Source organism: Danio rerio, chromosome 10 (genome assembly GCF_049306965.1).
Source record: "Danio rerio strain Tuebingen ecotype United States chromosome 10, GRCz12tu, whole genome shotgun sequence".
Taxonomy (NCBI): domain Eukaryota; kingdom Metazoa; phylum Chordata; class Actinopteri; order Cypriniformes; family Danionidae; genus Danio; species Danio rerio.
Window position 1 is genome coordinate 28308533 of NC_133185.1, and position 20717 is coordinate 28329249.

The 20717-nt window shown below is 43.1% G+C and overlaps 1 protein-coding gene across 22 annotated transcripts in view; it reads right to left on the reverse strand.

The window, feature by feature from the left end:
* The window catches only part of cadm2a (cell adhesion molecule 2a), an 877490-nt gene that overhangs the window by 154867 nt on the left and 701906 nt on the right, over positions 1-20717 (reverse strand). For 8 of the 22 annotated variants that reach the window (XR_012385990.1, XR_012385993.1, XM_073914199.1 and 5 more), the window contains 1 exon segment: positions 9518-9544. The exons of the other annotated variants lie outside the window; for them this stretch is intronic. Coding sequence is in view for 4 of the 8 variants with exons in the window: in XM_073914199.1 (XP_073770300.1) it covers positions 9518-9544 (27 nt within the window). In the remaining 4 variants the exon portion in view is untranslated. 22 annotated transcript variants of the gene reach the window in all.

Below are 20717 nucleotides of genomic sequence, written 5' to 3' on the forward strand. Positions count from 1 at the left end.
ATCACTGCAAATTATTACTTTGATAAAAATGAGGGTGGAAAATAAAACTATTAATTTGAATTTGTCCTAAATAAACCATTTTAAACAATATTGTTTTATTATGATGCAATGATTGTGACAATTTCTTCCAAGCTCTGAATCTAATTGCTGAATTGTTTTAGCACAAATTCTTCTGTTAAACAATAGTATTTTTAAATTAACAGACGCTTTCAACAACCTTCAAGATGACATGAAAAATCAGTTTCCCTATAAAGATAACAAATGGAGTTTTTTAGCCACATTGTTTTACTGTCTGAATTATCTTGTATTCGAGAGGCACGACTAAACGATATAAAATAATAAAAAGTCCACCACTTTTGCCATAATTTGTAATTGAAGCAAAACCTATTATTAATTTAAACTGAAATCCATTTGATCAGTTGTTCTATATATTTATTTAAGTCATGCTAACATTGGTCACAAAAATTATGAACAAATTATTTACTTTTGTAGTCCACAAAATTTCATAAATGTTGCATGTTAAGATCTAACACTCGGTAAGTGGAATCAGTTGATAATGGAGAAAGAACTAATTGCGCCAAATCACCTCACGTGTCATGGACCACAAATAGAGCACTCAAAATCCTGGCATAAACATGGAGCAGTTCTGTCACGACAGATGCCTGAAAGTTTGGTTTAATCTAGCATGTCATCTAGATGTCTCTCTTGAATTCAACTTTATCGTGAGCCAGGATTTCAGACCAAATCAAACAGGCTAATTCAGGTCTGAGATCTACCAAACAGAGCAAGCAAATAAAAGCACATCCATTTGCATACGATGCCAAGTGTGTGTTCCCAGGTTGCTGTGTGCCAGACATGAAGTGCATAAACAGGTGCCAATTTGAAGAGCTTTGCCAGGTGCTGACAATGCAGTCTCAGACTGACATCCTCAAAATGTACTTCTGCTTTTTAAACTGTGTTTCACAATAGAACTCAAACTTCTGTTGTTTTAGTTCCAGCTACATTATAGAGTCAAGGTAAGATTAATATGTGTCATTCCCACCATTGGTGGGGTCTCACTGCTTCATCGCAATGGATGCTAATAGGGCCAATGGCAAAAATTGAGGTACTAATCTTTGATATTCTTTCATTCAGCACTTAAAGTCTTTCCCTAGGGCCGAGGATAATGCTTGAGGAGTTAATTAGAGCTTTGGGACACTAGTGCTGAGCAGAAGAGAATGAAAGAAAGCGATTAGACATTAATAGTAAGGCCCAGCTGATTTTAATACACACATACAGCGCTTAACCGGATTATCACTCTTAACAATGCCCTCATGTCAGTTTATTTTGTCATTTTAGATAGTGTTGCACCTGCCACAATCACGATTATCCATCAGTATGGCCTTCTGTTCAGCAAATCTGGATCTGAATATTGTTGTCCATTTTTGGGGATTGTAAAGAGATTCTAGAGCTTTTGTGTCATCCACACCTAGAGACAATTAATTGGCTCTTTGTGTAATTCGACTGTGGGTCACAGTGCTGCAACATGACCTGTCCTATGATGGCTGTCTAATGAAGAACCAATCAACAACTGGAGCACAGTAATGGATGATGACTCATATCACACAGTCTATTGCAATGGACAAAATAAATAAATAAATAATGAATTGTGTTTGACAGCCAACTGTGGGAATTTGCAGTATATCTACTCATCCAAGGTCACTTTATACTACTGCAATGTTAAGCAACACTTTCTGTGAAGCTCATGTTAATAATGAATTATAACTCTGTATATAATTATTTATAATTGTTTTATAAATGCATATATAAAGACACAACACATGTTATACTGTATTTTAATGACAGAAAAAAAACATTGTTATACAATAACTTGCTTAATTATCCTAAGGTGTTCCAAACGTCGTCAAATAACGTGGCATTGAATTCTAAGACCATTATTGCCTCTTTGATTGATTGTTGGCACTTTGATAAAACAGATGAAGTTTTTTTTTTTTTTTAAAGTATCTCAAATTAATTTTTAAATGTAAATTAATTTGAAATTTGCACTATTATTCGAAACGTCCTATCAATGCTATATTTACTAGATAAATAATGCAGCACCAAACATAAACAAAATAGAAAAATCTATCATCTCCCTCAATAATAATTCTGTTTACCATGTCTCAGTCAAACAAAAAGAGCAGAAAGACAATGTATTGGCTTGGTGTGTTCAAACTTTTAGTTAATTAATTTTTAAATAGCTTTTTTTCAGCATATTAAGCTGGGAACAAAGAAACTATTTAACTTATTAAATTACACACATCACCTTTAACCAGTCACAAGACTAATTGCAAAGTGTCTAATGAGCTTGCTGTGCACGTCATGTGAATCAAAGCGATTAAACCCAGAAAACATGGATGAAACCCCCCAGACACAGCAGATGAAAAGTTTTAAAGACACACTGCAATTTCTGATTTAGAGAAATCTAATCAATTAGCAAACAACAAATGAACTGGCCTCAGCGGTTCCACTTCCATTTGCACAATTAGACCAGTGTGCAGCTGCTCTTGCCATTGTAAACAAACATCCCAATCACAGTTTCTTAATTGTAGCAAGTCTGTTTTTTTTTCTCCCTTTTTAATGCTGTAATTTACTGTGACAAAAAGGAACATGAGCTGTGCCTATGAAAGTGGCGTCAAAAAAAAACAACTCTGTTACTTGCCTTGTAAAAAAGACACACACACACACACGCAAAGATGACGCCGGGAGCAGGTAAGGGTCCCATTGCAGGCAGATGGCATGCAGGTAAAATTGCCGTCTGAGGTGAGTGTGTGCGTAGTACGTATTCTCGTGCATTATTCATAAGGAGAGCAGGTGGTTTAGAAGAGTCAGTCGCTGATAGCGTCTCACTCATTCTGTACACAGAGGCCTCATTTCATCTACCTGACTCCAAATATTTGCAGTGATAGTTTTTCTTCCTCGAAAAATGAGGCAGACCTTTGGGAGAGCTAACAAATGTCACATTCAGATCTATTGCCCAGGCAAGATTTCATTTTTGCACAGTGTTGGGAGAGCAAGTAACTAAACATGGCAAAGCTGTTGTCAACACAGTCAAGCCTTTTCATAGGAAGCCACTTTGTATATACAGAACAAAGGAAAAGAATAGGGAAATGTTGTGTTTTTAAATATTATATATTAAAACCATACCTTAATAAAATTAACTTTTTTTCAAAACTGGGGGAAAAAACATTTTTTTAAAATTTATATCGGTTTCTATTATAAATTTAGCGCAATAAGGTGCAAGACATGCTTGACTTGTTTTGTTTTGTTGCTATTTTCCCTAAATTTCACATTTTGCGCCACGTTGTTTTCATAGCAAATCCATTTATGCCACTTTGTGGGTGTTTTGTTCTGGACAGGTATGTTAAGGTGCATTGTTGACATTTTTTGAAGAACTGAAATAGACCGTGCCATTGAGCAAACCTCGTCTAAAGTCCAGTGCAGAGTGCGTTCGTTACTGTATGTACAAAAATGCTTGCAAATTGCTTAATACATACACAGGATGTACAACAATACACAAGTATCTCAACATATAAAAAAAATAAAGGGTCACACTTTACAATAAGGTTCATTAGTTAATGTTAATTAATGCATTTACTAACATGAACAAAAAATAAACAATACAGGTACTACTGTATTTTTTCATGTTAGTTAACGTTGGTTAATGAAAATACAGTAGTTCATTGTTAGCTCATCTTAACTCATGGTGCATTAACTAATGTTAACAAGCATGGACTTGGATGTTAATAATGCATTGGTAAATGTTCAATTATGATTAATAAAGGCTGTACATGTGTTTTTCATGATTAGTTCATGTTAGTAAATGCATTAACTAATGAACCTTATTGTAAAGTTTTACCTAATAAAGGATTAAAAAGTTACAAAAAATATATGTTTTTTTTACATAAATATAAAATCCACAACCTCCAAGCGGCTTTTTTCAGTTTATTCATGACAATTTGCATTTGTATAATATTATTATTATCAGTATTATTTATTATATACATATTATATTTGCTTTAATAAAAACAAATTTAGATATGTCCACCTAGGCATAAGAATAGGACGTGTGTTTGGATATAACTCTTTTGACCACACTTCGTAACTATTGTTCATTTATTTGTTTGTTAATTAAAACTGAATTTAGAAATAGTTTTGAAAAAAATCTTTGTGCTTAATAAACACAATTAAATATGTTGAGTAATGGATGTCTTCACTAGAGTGAGTTTCCACCATTTCCTTATTCACTAAAGTAAAGGAGTAAAGTGTAAAAGTAAAGTAAAGAGAAAGAGGCAAAATGGAGGAGGCTCATTCTTTATCCACACGCTGGAATGGTTTGTTTAACTGTTTTTTTTCGCTAGTAAAGCATTCAGTTTTTCCTCTTAAAAAGTCTGCCATGTAAATAGCAAATGCATCATGGCACAACACAACTGACTCTTAAAGGGAATGAGAGATGAGACTTTGATTGGTTTAATGCACATTATACTCAAAACACACCCATAACCTAAGAGAATAAGCACAACCCTGTTAGACCATGAGCCAAGGTGCAAAAGCATATTTTCCGTCTTTAAAATAGCAAAAGTGGATTCGGGCACGGCCTCAATGCCTTTGCGCCATGAGCTTTAGACTTTGCGCCGAGACCGATAAAATAGAGCCCATAAGCTCAATAGTGACTTGTCACTTTATATCCGGCTTTCCACTGCACACAACATTTAAACAAGACTGTCAGAATACAGTGGAAGTTACACAGACTTTTCAGTGTTGAATGCTAGAAACTCATAGACCGCTAAACAATTTGGAGGAAATGTGGAGACAACGTAATAAAAAATATATATGTTACTCATTTATGAATAGAAATGTTTTTTAATTTAGACTTTTTGGGATTTAAAAAAATAAATAAATCATATTTCTCATCTCGGCTGCACGGACCTGTTTGGACAACACTGGCATACATCACATCCGGTTGCATACGGTCTAGTCGCAGAAGTTCAAATATTTTAACGGAATCGCAGCTCAAATCGTACCCTAATTTTCTGCATCCAAAAATGATCGAATCTCCGCGCAGCTCCCGGACAACTCTCCATTGGAAATTAATGACTTTCGGTCTGTTGCTTGTCGTTTGTCATATGCAGTGGAAAGGTGGAATAAGGTGACCTAGTATCTGCAACTTTGACTGTGCTCCCAATTGTGACAAGTGAATTATGAAAAGCTGTATTTACCGTTTTATGTATATATTTTTTATTATTATTCTTTATTTTGTTTACCCCAAGGCAGTAAAGTGTTTTCCACATGAATCCATTGACTTTACTGAAGTTGAATGCATTTGTTTGAACTGATTTCTGTGTGTGTGCATGCAAGTATTTGTTTGTGTGCAATCAAAGAAATCTTACTTCCCTGTGGCTTACCAAGCCATACATAACCTCTGTGAACTTACCCTTGTAAATATTTCACTGCTTCTCTCTGAACCACTTAAGTGAAAGTATCTTTTAAATTTAATGCCTAACTATGTGGCAAACAGCAAACTGTGAAATTATACGGCCGCGCTCTGAAGGGCGCACTGTCACAATAAAGTGAAACAAATACAGCCATAAACCACAGGGTCAGTTTAATGCTCTTTATACAGCAGACGTCTATGATAAAAAATGCCTTATACTTTGACACAATGCAAGCACAGGCTCGGAGGTGAGTCCTTAAAATTGCTGCAGTGTTGTTGGTCTCCTCAATAAATAATCTTTTCTAGCCACACATACAGTCTATATACACAAATAAAAGCCTAAAATTTAAAAAGCATTTTGTACAGATTGATATTCATGTGCTTTGTCTATTGAAGCACAAAAATGAGAATAAGCTTTTGAATGTAGGTGGCAAAAAAAGGCACCTTCCTTTTGCTTGCTGTGACAAAAATGCAAGGTGACATCGAAAAAGTTGTGCGCATGGGAGGAACTGTTCTATATAAATATCCAATGGCAACACAGCATAACAGTAGTTGAGTTAGACAGAAAATCCTCATAAACCTCTATTTTGCAGAAAGAAATGGGACACAATGAAACATTCTTCACTGAAATGTGCCTCTTATACTATGCAAAATCCACCACCATGCTAGTGGTTGGCATGATTTCAGTGTCTTGCAGGTTGCTAATGTAGTTGTGTGGTTGCAGAGATTGGTTACGCTGAGAAATCCACACAACTTGGACATTATTTTAGCATTTGGAAAAGTGCTTACAGCTCAGTGTTTTTTTTTTAGAAGAACTTTCAGTTGTTCACTTTGGTGGACACATGCAGGCCCGTGCAGAGACCGTCCAAAGGGCATGTGCTGGATAAATTGTTTGAAAAAAAAAAAGGGGGGGGGGGTTGTTGTTGATGTCGCGTACTGTAAAGCAGGGGAAGGGGGTTGAGTGCGCGTACTTAAGAGCGGTGATGTGGCGCGCCTACTGAAGGGCGGGACGGAGGGTGTGTCGCGTCGCGGGGGCACTTTTGATCATTTTGGAAGGGCACTTTCTATCCAAGACTAAAAAGGGCATATGCACTGCACAGGTTGAGCCCTATGTGTTCACGTGCCTGGACACATGCCTTAAGATTTGTTGATGTTTCAGTCTATTTTGCCTGTTTTGTAACTTAATGAAATTAATGAACTGGAGTGAGCCATCAGAAAACAGTTGGTCACTCCTGACATCAATACAAACACGTATGCACACATTCACACAATATCCAGATCTCAGTTGAAGTTATTTTTGTCTGTGGAGTTTGTTTTCTGTGTTGACAGCAAAATATATTCATATAAACTAACTCTGATTCATTGTAAGAAAGATTTGTATCAAAACAAAATAAATTATTGTCTAGTCAGCAATATAAATTTGTCATCTTAAATATTTCTCACTGTGTTATCCTCAATCTCTTTAATTATATATATATATATATATATATATACATATATATATATATATATATATATATATATATATATATATATATATATATATATATATATATATATATATATATATATAAAGCGGCGAGGCAGTGGCGCAGTAGGTAGTGCTGTCGCCTCACAGCAAGAAGGTCGCTGGTTCGAACCTCGGCTCAGTTGACGTTTCTATGTGGAGTTTGCATCTTCTCCCTGCCTTTGCGTGGGTTTCCTCCGGGTGCACCGGTTTTCCCCACAGTCCAAAGACATGCAGTACAGGTGAATTGGGTAGGCTAAATTGTCTGTGGTGAATGAATGTGTGTGTGAATGTTTCCCAGAGATGGGTTGCAGCTGGAAGGGCATCCGCTGTGTAAAATACTTGGATAAGTTGGCGGTTCATTCTGCTGTGGCGACCCCAGATTAACAAAGGGACTAAGCCGACAAGAAAATGAATGAATGAATAAATATAAAGCACCTTTCTATTTTCTAATTGTTCGATCTCTAACTTCCTTTCCAATTAACTTTATTAAATTCCCCACAAATGCTCTTGTACCTTATTACCAGAATACCTGTATTTCTGTTTGCATATGTTTGAATATTTATATTTTAGGCAGGGGCGCCACTAAGGGGGAAAGTTAGGATGATTCAAAGGGTCCATGCCATTTTAGGGCCCTTCAATCTTAAAACCAACTCCCACCACCCCCTCCCCAGTCTTCACTTTCGTCTACAAGACAACCCCCGGGCTCTTTGTTCTTTTTCATCTATGACCCAGCCAAACATTTATGTATATAGGCAAACCTTTGCAATTTAAATGATTCATCTCAAGAGGCTTATCCTCTTCATAATAATACATTTCTTTTATTATTTGAGATTTGTCAGCATGCACTGTGGTGGTTTGTTCCCGAGTGGGATGCGGCTGGGATGAGAATCAGCACCTCCAAGTTCTTATGCCAGGTGGAGGAGTTCAAGTATCTTGGGGTTTGTTCACGAGTGAGGGAAGGATAGGACGTGACATTGCCAGGCGGATCAGCGCAGCGACAGCAGTAATGAGGTTGATGTAATTGTCCATTGTGAGAAAAAAGAAGCTGAGCCGAAAGGCAAAGCTCTTGATTTACTTGTCAATCTATGTTCCTACTCTCACCTATGGTCATGAGCTTTGCGTCATAACGTAAAGGACAATATCTCAGATACAAGCGGCCTAAATGAGTTTTGTTCGCAGGGTGGTAGAATGCACCCTTATAGATAGGGTGAGGGGCTGCCACTGCTCCTCCACATCGAGAGAAGACAGCTGAGGTGGCTTGGGCTTCTGTTTCAGATGCCTCAGGGAAGCCTACCTGTGAGCAGGCCTTGGAGAAGACCCAGGACACACTAGAGGGACTACCTCGGGATCCTCCTGGAGAAGTTGGAGGAAGTGTCTGGGGAGAGTGAGGTCTGGGGTTCTCTCCTAAGACTAGGCGACCCCCGTGACCCGGCCCCGAAAAAGCGGACGAAAATGAAATGAAATTTGAAATTATGGAAATTAGGTTTACATTTATTGAAATCAGACAGAAATTCATTCTAAACAGATAGTGTGTGAATAAACTAATTTTTGTTGTTTAACATAACAAATCTATATTGCAAACTTTATAGAATGAATGTTAGGATTTTTTTTCCAGTTCTCCTGGATTTTATTTTTGGAAATGACAAGATTTCAGCAATGCAAATCCAACAAGCAATAGTAAACACTACTGGAGTTTACATTGTTCAAAGTGTCAATGTCACTTACATATGGCTCATCTCCTGCAAATGATACTGTAGATTTTATAAAAGTTCAATGAATTGTTCATACAGAGTAACTTACATTTTAGACAACATTTCCATCTTTTTTCTTTACTTTTTCTCTGCCAAATAAGGTGACAGAATCACATTTCTGAGTAACATGCTAGTGGTGTGTGGTTTGCTCTTCAATGAAACTGTTGAATGAACGATTCAATGACTCACTCATTTGATCAAATGAGTCAACATTTTTTAACAAATTGATTGGATGAACGATTCAATGACTCGCTTATCGCAATGAGTCAGTGTTGCGCATGAATAATTCAGTGAATCACTCATAAAGTCGATCACTTATTGCCACCTTCTGGCATAAAAGTGTAACCTACAGAAAGAGTCACTGAAATCGACAGACTGCCAGTCTGACGGAAAACACACAGAGGCAAGTGAAGTGATACAAACAGTGAAATGGTCATATCATAGTTTTGGAATAATTTAAGGTTAGCCATGCTGTAAGTCACTACATGCGACTAAGCTTTGTGCAGCACTACAGTTTAGAAGCTTTCTGTTAGTTGGAAAAGATGACAGGGAAGAAAAGATGGTAGAGAAAGTAAAGCAAAGAGAGGGAGGGAGTGGTTCGAGGAGGTCTAGGGTGGAGAGGAGTAGTAAATAGCAAAAATAATGGGCGCGTATGAAGGAACAGGACAGTGCGACTGCCTGCCTGGCTCATAGCAGTGATAAGGCAGCTATCTCAGCTCAGCTTATTGGGAACGGTGTCTTCCCATTTATCAAGCAGCAGGGAAGATGGAGGATCCGACTCACCTCTCACTTTGTTTTTTGTTGCCGCCACTGGAATCGCAGAGCGTGATGGGGAGGGGTAAGGATGGAGAGGATGGAGGGAAGGAAGGAAGGAAAATAGGGAAGGAAAGACAGGTTCAGAGGGAGAGAAAGAGAAGGACAGGAGGAGAAAACATTTGATTAGAACAGGCCAGTTTCAAGAGGGTGTAAAATGTGTCAAACGAGCAAACTAACCCTCCTGTTGTGGAAATAGCATTTGTATCTGTCTGATTCAGAACAGCATAACTACTTGAAATGGAAAACAATTCAAGAGTGTTTGTCTTTTGCAAGTGCCATCCACTGTGAGCTACAGAGACTCCCAATACACTGGTGATACTATTCAAAAGCACATAAAGATGCTATCCCAGGAAGCACAGTTCACACAAACCACCTGAAGTGTTGTTTCATACAACTTATTAGACCTCAGCAAAACTCCTAAGTACAGACCACTTTTCCAAGAACTCACACAGACAGATTACATAGATCACAATGTAAAGTCAGAAGTCTGTCTGAAGTATCAATTTGGTTTCGCCTGTTTTTTTATGCTTTTAACTTACATTTTTGTCTTGTTTGTACTGTAGCTCAAACATCTACAAAATCTCTGAACAGTTCTCTGAGATTCTCTGTTCCCCTTCGGTTGGGGAACTTCAGTGCCATGAATGGAAGATTCGGATCAGAAGCCGCTTATCTGGAGAGTATTGAACGGGCCAATGAATGAAATTAATTGGCAGCGTAAGCTTGCGCAGGTGTGCGACATCTGCAATCATCTCAGCATATAAGCACACCTGAAGCCAGCAGACGCCATCCTTTTCGCTTCAGATCCTTTCTGAGTGAGTCGATGAGGGTTCCTCTTGCTGATCAGCACTTCAGAGCGAACGAGTGTGTCTCCCGGTCCAGAGTGGGTCTTCGCGGTGGCAGACGGTCGAGCTGGGTTACTCCCTTGCCTGCGGTTCTTTGGGTCCGGTCCTCCAGAGCGGTGCGTATAGTTGCAACTTTCCTAAAAGAGCAACACAGTCGTGCAGCACGTCCTTTTCAGGATGGCGCTCCGACTGTGCGTTTCTGGATGCGGGGGTTTCCTGTCTCCGGATGATGGACACGATCACTGCATTGCATGTTTGGGGGTCCAGCATGTTAATGCGGTGCTCGCGGGCGGTTCATGTCGTCATTGCGATGCCATGACCGTTGCACAGCTAAGATCGCGGCTAACTTTCGCAAGAGAGCGAGCCACCCCAGTTGCCTCCTGTTCTAAAAAAGCAGCGGGCGCTCGGGCAGATCTGAGGGTTTCAGCGGGAGCTAATCCGCCGCCCACGGGCTCGCGGACCTCTCGCTCCTCACGGCGCTCCATCCAAGCTTCGGGTGGTGAGAGTGATCCGTCTAACCAGATGGTAGCTCTCACACTCGCTGACACCGGAGATCAGATGTCCTCCGCGGCATCGGAGGGTGGGCTTTCACTGTCCGACGAAGATCCGGACCCGCTCGCCCCCTCCGGGCAGGTGAGCGCTGTCAAATCGGATCCTGAAGCGGACATGTTAGCCGTGCTTTCCCGGGCTGCTTCGGCCGTGGGGTTGGAGATGGTTTATCCCCCAGCTCCGCGGCCGGACCGACTAGATGGGTGCTACGTAGAGGACCAGAAGGCGAAGCCTTCGAAGCCTCTCGTCCCCTTCTTCCCGGAAGTGCACAGTAGGCTCACGCAGTCCTGGAGGGCACCTTTCTCTGCCCGTGCTGCGAGTGCCTCCGCCCTCACCGCCCTTGACGGCGGAGCTGCCAGGGGGTATGAGGCGATCCCGTCAGTGGAGCGCGCTATCGCGGTCAATCTTTGTCCGCGCGGCGCCTCTACGTGGCGGGGTTTGCCCCGCCTCCCGTCCAAAGCCTGTAGGTTGTCTGCCTCCCTCGGAGCCAGAGCTTATAAGGCTGCGGGCCAGGCTGCTTCTGCTTTGCACGCGATGGCCACCTACCAGCGCTACCAAGCGCAGGCGCTGGCCGAGCTGCACGAGGGCGGGTCCAACCCAAGCTTATTACATGAGCTGCGCACCGCGACCGACTATGCTCTTCGGACTACTAAGTCCGCCGCGTGTGCGCTGGGGAGGACGATGTCCACACTTGTGGTTCAGGAACGCCACCTCTGGCTAAACCTGGCCGATATGCGCGACGTTGACAAAGTTCGCTTTCTTGACTCGCCCATATCCCAGGCTGGCCTGTTCGGCGACACCGTCGGTGAATTCACCCAGGAATTCAAGACGGTGAAAGAGCAGTCGGATGCGATGGGCAATGTCATCTATCGGCGTGGCCGTAAGCCCGCTCCGCCCGCCGAGCCATCCACCTCCGCTGTTCCTCGCCGAGGGCGCCCGCCAACGAGTGCTGCCCCGCCCCCGCCTGCGCCTCCGGCCAAGCGGGCGCGGCGTTCACCTCGAAAGCAGGCAGCCCCTCCTGCCCAGGGCGCCGTTAAGTCCGGTAAACGGACCGCGAAGCGTCCCTGAGACAGGCCATCCGGAGAAGAGGAAACTTGCTCTTTCCCCGCTGGAGGGCGGGGCCCCGATAACAACGGTACTTTTCAGTGCCACCAAAACATCAGTAAAAGAGCACTTTTTCCCTTCCCCGGATGTGACTGCACGAGTTCTGCCAGTCCGGGACGCGCTGCCTTCCGGCTCGCAGACTCTACGTGCTTCGCCAGTGGCTCACGAGCGCTGGGGGGACGGTCTCCCTTCCCTCAGCCCTCCAGCCCCCTCTCCGGAGTCAGGGTGCGGAGCCAGAGCGAATCGCTCTCCTCCAGCTTTTCCGCGGGACCCTCGTGCTTCCCGGATCAGCACACCCACTCCGCGCTGCCCCACCGCTGGTACGTCAGCGATTGTAGCGATGACTCCATTAGCGAGGGCTCTGCCTGCCTGGTTAGCGCGGGCCAGCCCCTCGCGGTGGCTCATACGCACAATCACACTCGGTTACGCGATTCAGTTCGCGAAACGGCCCCCCAAGTTTACGGGCGTGTATTTCTCCAGGGTCAACCCCCTGTCCGCCCCTGTCTTGCGAGAGGAGATTGCTGCCCTCCTGGCGAAGGGTGCAATCGAGCCGGTTCCTCCAGCCGAGATGGAGAGTGGGTTTTACAGCCCATACTTCATCGTACCCAAAAAGAGCGGTGGGTCACGGCCAATCCTAGATCTGCGCGTTTTGAACCGCTGTCTGCACAAGCTGCCGTTCAGAATGCTCACGCAGAGGCGCATTCTCCAATGCGTTCGTCCTCGGGATTGGTTTGCAGCCATAGACCTGAAGGACGCGTATTTCCATGTCTCCATTCTTCCACGCCACCGCCAATTTCTGCGGTTTGCGTTCGAGGGTCGAGCGTGGCAGTACAAGGTCCTCCCCTTCGGGCTCTCTCTGTCTCCGCGGGTCTTCACCAAACTCGCGGAGGGTGCCCTAGCGCCCCTTCGGCTCGCAGGCATTCGCATACTCAATTATCTCGACGACTGGCTGATTTTAGCCCACTCGCGGGAGCAATTGATTATGCACAGGGACGAGGTGCTTCGGCATCTCCGCCTACTGGGGCTTCAGGTCAACCGAGAAAAGAGCAAACTCGCCCCCGTGCAGAGGATTTCTTTTCTCGGGATGGAGCTGGACTCGATCACCATGGTAGCGCACCTCTCCGAGGAACGCGCTCGCCTGTTGCTGAACTGTCTGAGGGAGCTCGACAGCAAACTAGTGGTCCCACTGAAGTTCTTTCAGAGGCTCCTGGGGCATATGGCATCCGCAGCCGCCGTCACGCCGCTCGGGTTGCTCCATATGAGACCACTTCAGCACTGGCTTCACGATCGGGTCCCCAGACGCGCATGGCACGCGGGCACACACCGGGTCTCGGTTACTGCGCTGTGTCGCCGCGCCCTCAGCCCTTGGAACGACCCCTCGTTCCTACAGGCCGGTGTGCCTCTAGGACAGGCGTCCAGCCATGTTGTTGTTTCAACAGACGCTTCCAACACGGGTTGGGGGGCCGTGTGTCGCGGGCATGCGGCTGCGGGCCTCTGGAAGGGTGCCCAGCTGCATTGGCATATCAATCGCCTAGAGCTGTTGGCAGTGTTCCTCGCTCTCCACCGCTTTTTACCGGTGCTGGAGCGGCAACACGTGCTGGTCAGGACGGACAGTACGGCGGCGGCGGCGTATATCAACCGCATGGGGGGTATGCGCTCTCGCCGCATGTCTCAGCTCGCCCGCCGTCTGCTCCTCTGGAGTCACCCGCGGCTGAAATCGCTGCGCGCCATTCACGTCCCAGGCACGCTCAATCGTGCAGCCGATGCGCTCTCACGACAGCTGTTACGCCCTGGAGAATGGAGACTCCACCCCGAGTCTGTTCAGCTGATATGGGCGCGATTCGGGGAGGCCCAGATCGATCTGTTTGCTTCCCCCGAGAACGCTCACTGCCAGTTGTTTTTTTCCCTGACCGAGGGCTCTCTCGGCACGGATGCACTGGCCCACAGCTGGCCTCGGGGCATGCGCAAGTATGCGTTTCCCCCAGTGAGCCTGCTCGCGCAGTTTCTGTGCAAGGTCAGGGAGGACGAGGAACAGGTTCTGCTAGTTGCGCCCCTTTGGCCCAACCGGACCTGGATATCAGAGCTCTCACTCCTCGCGACGGCCCTCCCCTGGCGGATCCCTTTGAGAGAGGACCTACTCTCTCAGGGACAGGGCACCATCTGGCACCCTCGCCCCGATCTTTGGAACCTCCACGTGTGGTCCCTAGACGCGAGGAAGACTTAGGTAACCTACCGACTGCGGTGGTTAATACCATCACTCAGGCTAGAGCCCCCTCCACGAGGCGCGCCTACGCCCTGAAGTGGAGTCTATTCACTGAATGGTGCGTCTCTCGCAGAGAAGACCCCCGAAATTGCCAGATTAGTGTTGTGCTCTCTTTCCTTCAAGAGAAGTTGGACAGCAGGCTGTCGCCCTCCACTCTCAAGGTTTACGTGGCCGCCATCTCCGCTTATCATAGCGCGGTAGCTGGCGGCACCGTGGGAAAGCATAACCTGGTCATCCAGTTCCTTAGGGGTGCTAGGCGAATTAATCCATCTCGCCCCCCTCTCTTGCCCTCTTGGGATCTCGCCCTCGTTCTCACGAGTCTGCGATCCGATCCCTTTGAGCCACTCGAATCAGTATCTCTAAGATTTCTGTCCCTGAAGACAGCTCTGCTGGTTGCGTTGGCCTCCATCAAGAGGGTCGGGGACCTGGAGGCATTTTCGGTCAGTGACTCGTGCCTGGAATTCGGGCCGGATTACTCTCACGTTATCCTGAGACCCCGCCCCGGTTATGTGCCCAAGGTTCCTACCACCCCCTTTAGAGATCAGGTAGTGAACCTGCAAGCGCTGCCCCCGGAGGAGGCAGACCCAGCCCTTTCTTTACTTTGTCCAGTTCGCGCTCTGCGCATTTATGTGGACCGTACTCAGAATTTTAGATCATCTGAGCAGCTCTTTGTCTGTTATGGCGGTCGGCAGCAGGGAAGTGCCGTATCGAAACAAAGATTATCCCACTGGATTGTGGATGCCATTTCACTCGCTTATTCGAGTCGAGGTCAGCCGTGTCCCCCGGGAGTACGTGCACACTCCACTCGGAGCGTTGCATCCTCTTGGGCGCATGCACGCGGCGCCTCTCTAACAGACATCTGTAGAGCTGCGGGCTGGGCGACACCCAACACATTTGCAAGGTTTTACAATCTGCGAGTGGAGCCGGTTTCCTCAAGGGTATTAGGTAACCCTTTGGTGATTGAGGAGACAACTCGGTAGGGTGTTGAAACACGCTTGCTGCGCCATTCTCCCTAACACGGAGGTACGTGCGCCTTTTTTATCTGTCAGTAAAGTTCCCCGTCAGGTGAGCCCTGCAGATTCCTCCGTGGCCCCCAGCACTGACTCAGCGGAGGAGTCACTTGCTGGCCCACTACGTTGTAGGTCTGCCCGCTGGTCAGCCCGCGTTTTGGGTATAGGTGCCTGCTATGCGTGATCCCCACTAGGCGATCCCATATGCTTATTCCGCCACGGTTAAGTCCCCCCCCTGGGCGGACCCGTGTCTTCCCTCTCCGCTAACCACTCTTTGCTATGCGTACTCCCCCTTTTTAGGGCTAGTCCATAGGTAAATTCTGCCATCTATCCCCCCCTTGGGTAACGGATGGCCTCCGCAGCGTCCTCCCTATCGGGATTGCACGCTTCCCAACGTACTGTCGTATTTCCTAGAATTATCTAGATGCTCACGACTTCCCAAAAAATATATCTAATCCGTAAAACTTCTGTTGAAGTAGGATAAATTAGGGCCAGGGACACGTTGGAGGACCGCGCCCCCCATGATGTGGGTGCGTCACGCTTGCTTGACTATCTCCTCATCGGGGGTGTTGGTAAGGTGCAGTCATTATGGCGCTTTCCATATTCTCCCATTCATGGCACTGAAGTTCCCCAACCGAAGGGGAACGTTCGAGGTTACAGAAGTAACCCTTCGTTCCCCGAGGAGGGGAACGGAAGTGCCATATTCCGTCGCCATAATGACTGTCCCTTAGCTGTTTGAAAGTCTCTTCAGCTTAAAAGGATGGCGTCTGCTGGCTTCAGGTGTGCTTATATGCTGAGATGATTGCAGATGTCGCACACCTGCGCAAGCTTACGCTGCCAATTAATTTCATTCATTGGCCCGTTCAATACTCTCCAGATAAGCGGCTTCTGATCCGAATCTTCCATTCATGGCACTTCCGTTCCCCTCCTCGGGGAACGAAGGGTTACTTCTGTAACCTCGAACGTTCTCTGTTGAGCACTAGGGTTGAGTTTAGTTTTAAATTTTGTGGTTCCAATTCTGCTTAACAAATACGTTTTTTTACAGATTATCGGTTCAGTTTTAAATTTTTTTGGAATTTTTTTTTTCTCTTTCTAAAGAGCATTTAGTAAATATTGGTATTGGTGAAATAAATGATATTTATACTTAAATGTAAACGCAAAACAGCCTTGAAATCATTCGGTAATGGCGAACAATAAAAAATAAGTCTTGTTTTAAGAAATATTTTGTCAAAATGAAGCTTTAAAAAAAAAAAAGCTGAATTATCTTCTGATGGTGTAAGAAAAACAATAAGAAGGTTTAATATATAAAAACAAGAATATTTTATGTACCCCCTTGGCAGATTGTTTAGCTAGATTTAAGGAAAAACTTCCTTTTTATATATTATTTCTGAAAACAATACAATATATTTTGCTTGTCTAGAAAATGCTCCTTGATTTAAAAATGTTTAGATATTTGGACTTGAACAAAAACTAAGTAAGAAAATAATTTTTTGTGGTGAAATTGCTGGTTAGTGTTGCCAAATTGGGCGGTTTTAAATTTGATTGTGCGGGTAAAAAATGGCATTGGCAGATTGACAAAATTTGGGCAGTTTTAAATTGTAAATTTTATATGCAACTTATTTAACAAAACCTAACTGTGTCCTCTTACTCCATTCATTTAGCAGTGACCATTGCATAGCGCAAAATGCATGGGCCCATTCACAACAGGAGGTGAAGAAGAGTTTTATCAAAATTTCACCAACTAGACAAATCTGACTCCTCTTTGCATGCGCGTGCAGCGCCTGCAGTTAAACTAACATGGCAATTTTATTGATCATTTATTCCTCAATTGATAGAAAGAACAAACAAAAATATTTATACTCCGTTTTGAAAGTAAAACATACTCTTATAGGTAGTGTAATCTACACAACATTAAGTGCACTGTGTGGGTGACAGGGGGTAGTGCTTTGATGTATCAAGGTTATGTTGTGGTTCTGTGACTGCTGGTGTTGGTTCCTGTATGGTTAAACATTATGACAATTCAAAAAACTATAGGTTAATTTAAATTTAAATACATTAAAATTAAATAAAATATGAATCTAATTTTTTGGGCGTTTTTAGTGCATTTGGACAGCTTTTGGGTTGGAAAAAGTCAGCTATATCTGGCAACACTGGTGGTGGTTGTCAATACCTTGCATTTTGTTAACCACTAATCTATCACCTTCCCTAGTTATTAATCTTTAATGTTTTTGTTGTTGTTAATACCCTAATTTTATTACAACTGTGATTGTCATTTGTATCCTTTCTTTTTTAAGAATGTGTTTTGTTGGTTTTGTTCCGTGCAAAACTGAAGCTAAATGTGCTTTATAAATAAACGTTACATAGTACCCTAACAGTCAACAGCTTCAGCTAAAAGTCCACTTTAATGTTTAACATACAAAAAAATAAGCACCTACAGCTTTGATGACCTGAGGTTGAGCAAATTAAAGCTATATCTGAACTGTGATTGGACACAGACATCTTCTTTTTTTATACAAAAAAAGCATACAACATTTTGCCTCAATGATCACAATGTGTACAGTTTTCATGAAAAAAAATGAAAAAAATGAATACTAACAGTGCTATAAGCACAAGGAATGTGTGGGATTGTATCAGTCTGTCTCGAACGAGCAGAGCCACAATCCCCTGTTATGTTATTGCTTGGTGAATGGCTATTGATCAGACCAAAGAGCTTTCTGCTACAGACTTCCAATTAGCCAGACACAACAAGCTGTCCGTGCCCGATGAATGACTGAACAAACAAACAGTCCTAATTCTGACCATCTTCTGACATGTTTGTGCGCGGAAAGCATCCACTCAAACAAAGCTATCCATTTATATACCATTAGAGCTGAGCGCTTATGAGGCTCAATTATTGTATACAACACAATAATGCTACGCAATACTATAGACCGGAGCTGAAAATGTCTCCTAAATGTTCTGAATAACACTTTCCACTGAAAACCAGAGCACAATGACACAGCACTCGCCAGCAATGCGCATTTCTATACATTTAATGTGCGTTTCCATGAGTTTGACAGACAGTCTGGTGGGGTTAGGGGTCTTTCTGATAATTGTTGCAATCAGAAGGGAAGTGCACATTCTTTGAAATTCAACTGGCAAAGTTCAAAGACAGGCAGAAGATGAGACTTGAACCCAAGTGGGTATAAAAAGGCATAGAAGAAAGAAATCAAAAGGGGAGAAAATGTCACAAATCTTTCAGAGTAGAATCCAAAAGCGCTATCGTCATCTCACAGTGAACTCTCAATCAATTGACCCTTCGCTAAACCCAGCCCTCCTTAGTTACTGTTGCTACGCCTGTCAAGCTTTCATGCCTGGCAGGTCTTTTTTATTGTGTATGTGCAGGTGTCAGACATTCGGGATATAATTAGTCATTTTTGGCGAACAGGTGAGATATCCGAGAAAGCCAGACAAAAAACAGAATAATTAAATCAAAATTGAAGCTAGCTTACCCTAGCCGCCTCATACGCTGATATTTCAACAGCTTAGTTCATGCACGGCAGGAGAGGAGAAATTTAAAAATAATCTAATAATAACTAATTAAACCGTGATTTCTCTATGTTTAGCCAAAAGACCTGATAGATTAATTGTTGTGCAATAAAATACAGGGTTACTAACCAACGAGGAAACATGCATGGACAGTGCTTCTACATAATTCATTCATAGAAAGAACAGTCAGAAAGGGGAAATTGATGAATTTGTGGCGAATATTAGCATCATTGACCCATAACAATGTATAGTAAGTTACCTTTTACTGTCACTATGTCTGTGTGCTCTTTATAGATGACTGAAATACAGCTGCGGGTAAAGTATATTGATCACAAGTGTTCAGTTTGTGATCATATCTCGGTTTTGTTCTTTTTATTTGTAATTTCAAATACTTGTATCTTAAAACAAATGGAAATATAAAGTTCAGTAAAGTTAGCAACAGATTTGCAGATTCGTATTTTCCGGATCAATAACTCATGACCCATTCACTATTAGTATGCCTAAGTTACTATGGCAAAGGCTTAAACGGAGCAGTGCTCATAATATCGACAACTGTGAAACATAAACTGCTTTGTATTTTTGTAGGAAACACAGTTTAGGTCTGTTTAGGGTAAGAGGTGTGTGAGTTCTTGCCATCTATCACTGATGTCAGGTATATCGAAAACAAAACCAACTTAACTCTGCTCCTTTAGCGCCCCTAACCAAGCTTGATCCACGTTGTCATTTCTCCTCTTGGGTTTTTGATTTTGAAAAGGGAAAAAATTCCACCATCCCGTCCAAACTTTAAGGATACTGGGTGTCAGATTTACACAATCCATTTGCACAGCGCTTTGGCTTGTTTCCCTCGCTCAAAAGCTTGACAGAGCCCCTGCGCGTAGCTACGGTTGCAAAGCTACAATTGGGGGGTTACGGTTTTTGGGTGTGGCTTAGCGAAGGGTCAATTGTTAGGGCTTTAAAGGTATGAATGCATCTATTTGTTTTTCTTGCTTATATTACATGTATTAACATTATATATTAATTAATACTCCCCCTAAACTTTCAGACTTAAAGTGGGTACGGAAAGTATTCAGACCCCTTAAATTTTTCACTCTTTGTTATATTGCAGCCATTTGCTAAAATCGTTTAAGTTGATTTTTTCCTCATTAATGTATACACAGCACCCCATATTGACAAACACAGAATTGTTGGCATTTTTTGCAAAAACTGTAATATCACATGGTTCTAAATATTCAGACATATATATTGTGATATATATGATATATTTAACTGTCAATTTCTTCTGATATTCCAGCTAAAATAACGAAGGAGTGGCTTCACAACAACTTGAATGGCCTAGCAAGAGCCCTGACTAAAACCAAACTGAGCATCTATGAAGAGATCTAAAAATGGCTGTCCATCAATGTTTACCATGCAATGTGAAGGAACTGGAGAGGCTCTACAAGGAGGAATGCCAGAGGATACCCAAATCTAGGTGTGAAAAACCAAAAAGACTCATGTCTGTATTAGATGCTTTTAAAAAAATACTGAGCAAAGGCTCTGTTTTCCATTATGAAAGTAAAATACGTTGGCTGAATGGCGAAATTATTTGTGAAAACTGAAAAAAATAGATTTATTTATTTATTTATTTGATTATTTTTTTTATTTATTCTCATGACAATAGGGTGATTTGTGCTTGCTCGTTTTTTTCTTCTAAAAAAATGTACATATGCATAAAAATCATATCACATGAAATTGGCAATTCATAGTTACAAAACAGTTTATATTAACATCTATTAACTATTATTATCTAATAACTATTATTTCTCCTAGACTTTCAGGCTTGTTTGCCTTGTGTGTTTTTTTCATCCAATGAAACGTGTTCCCATTGTCAT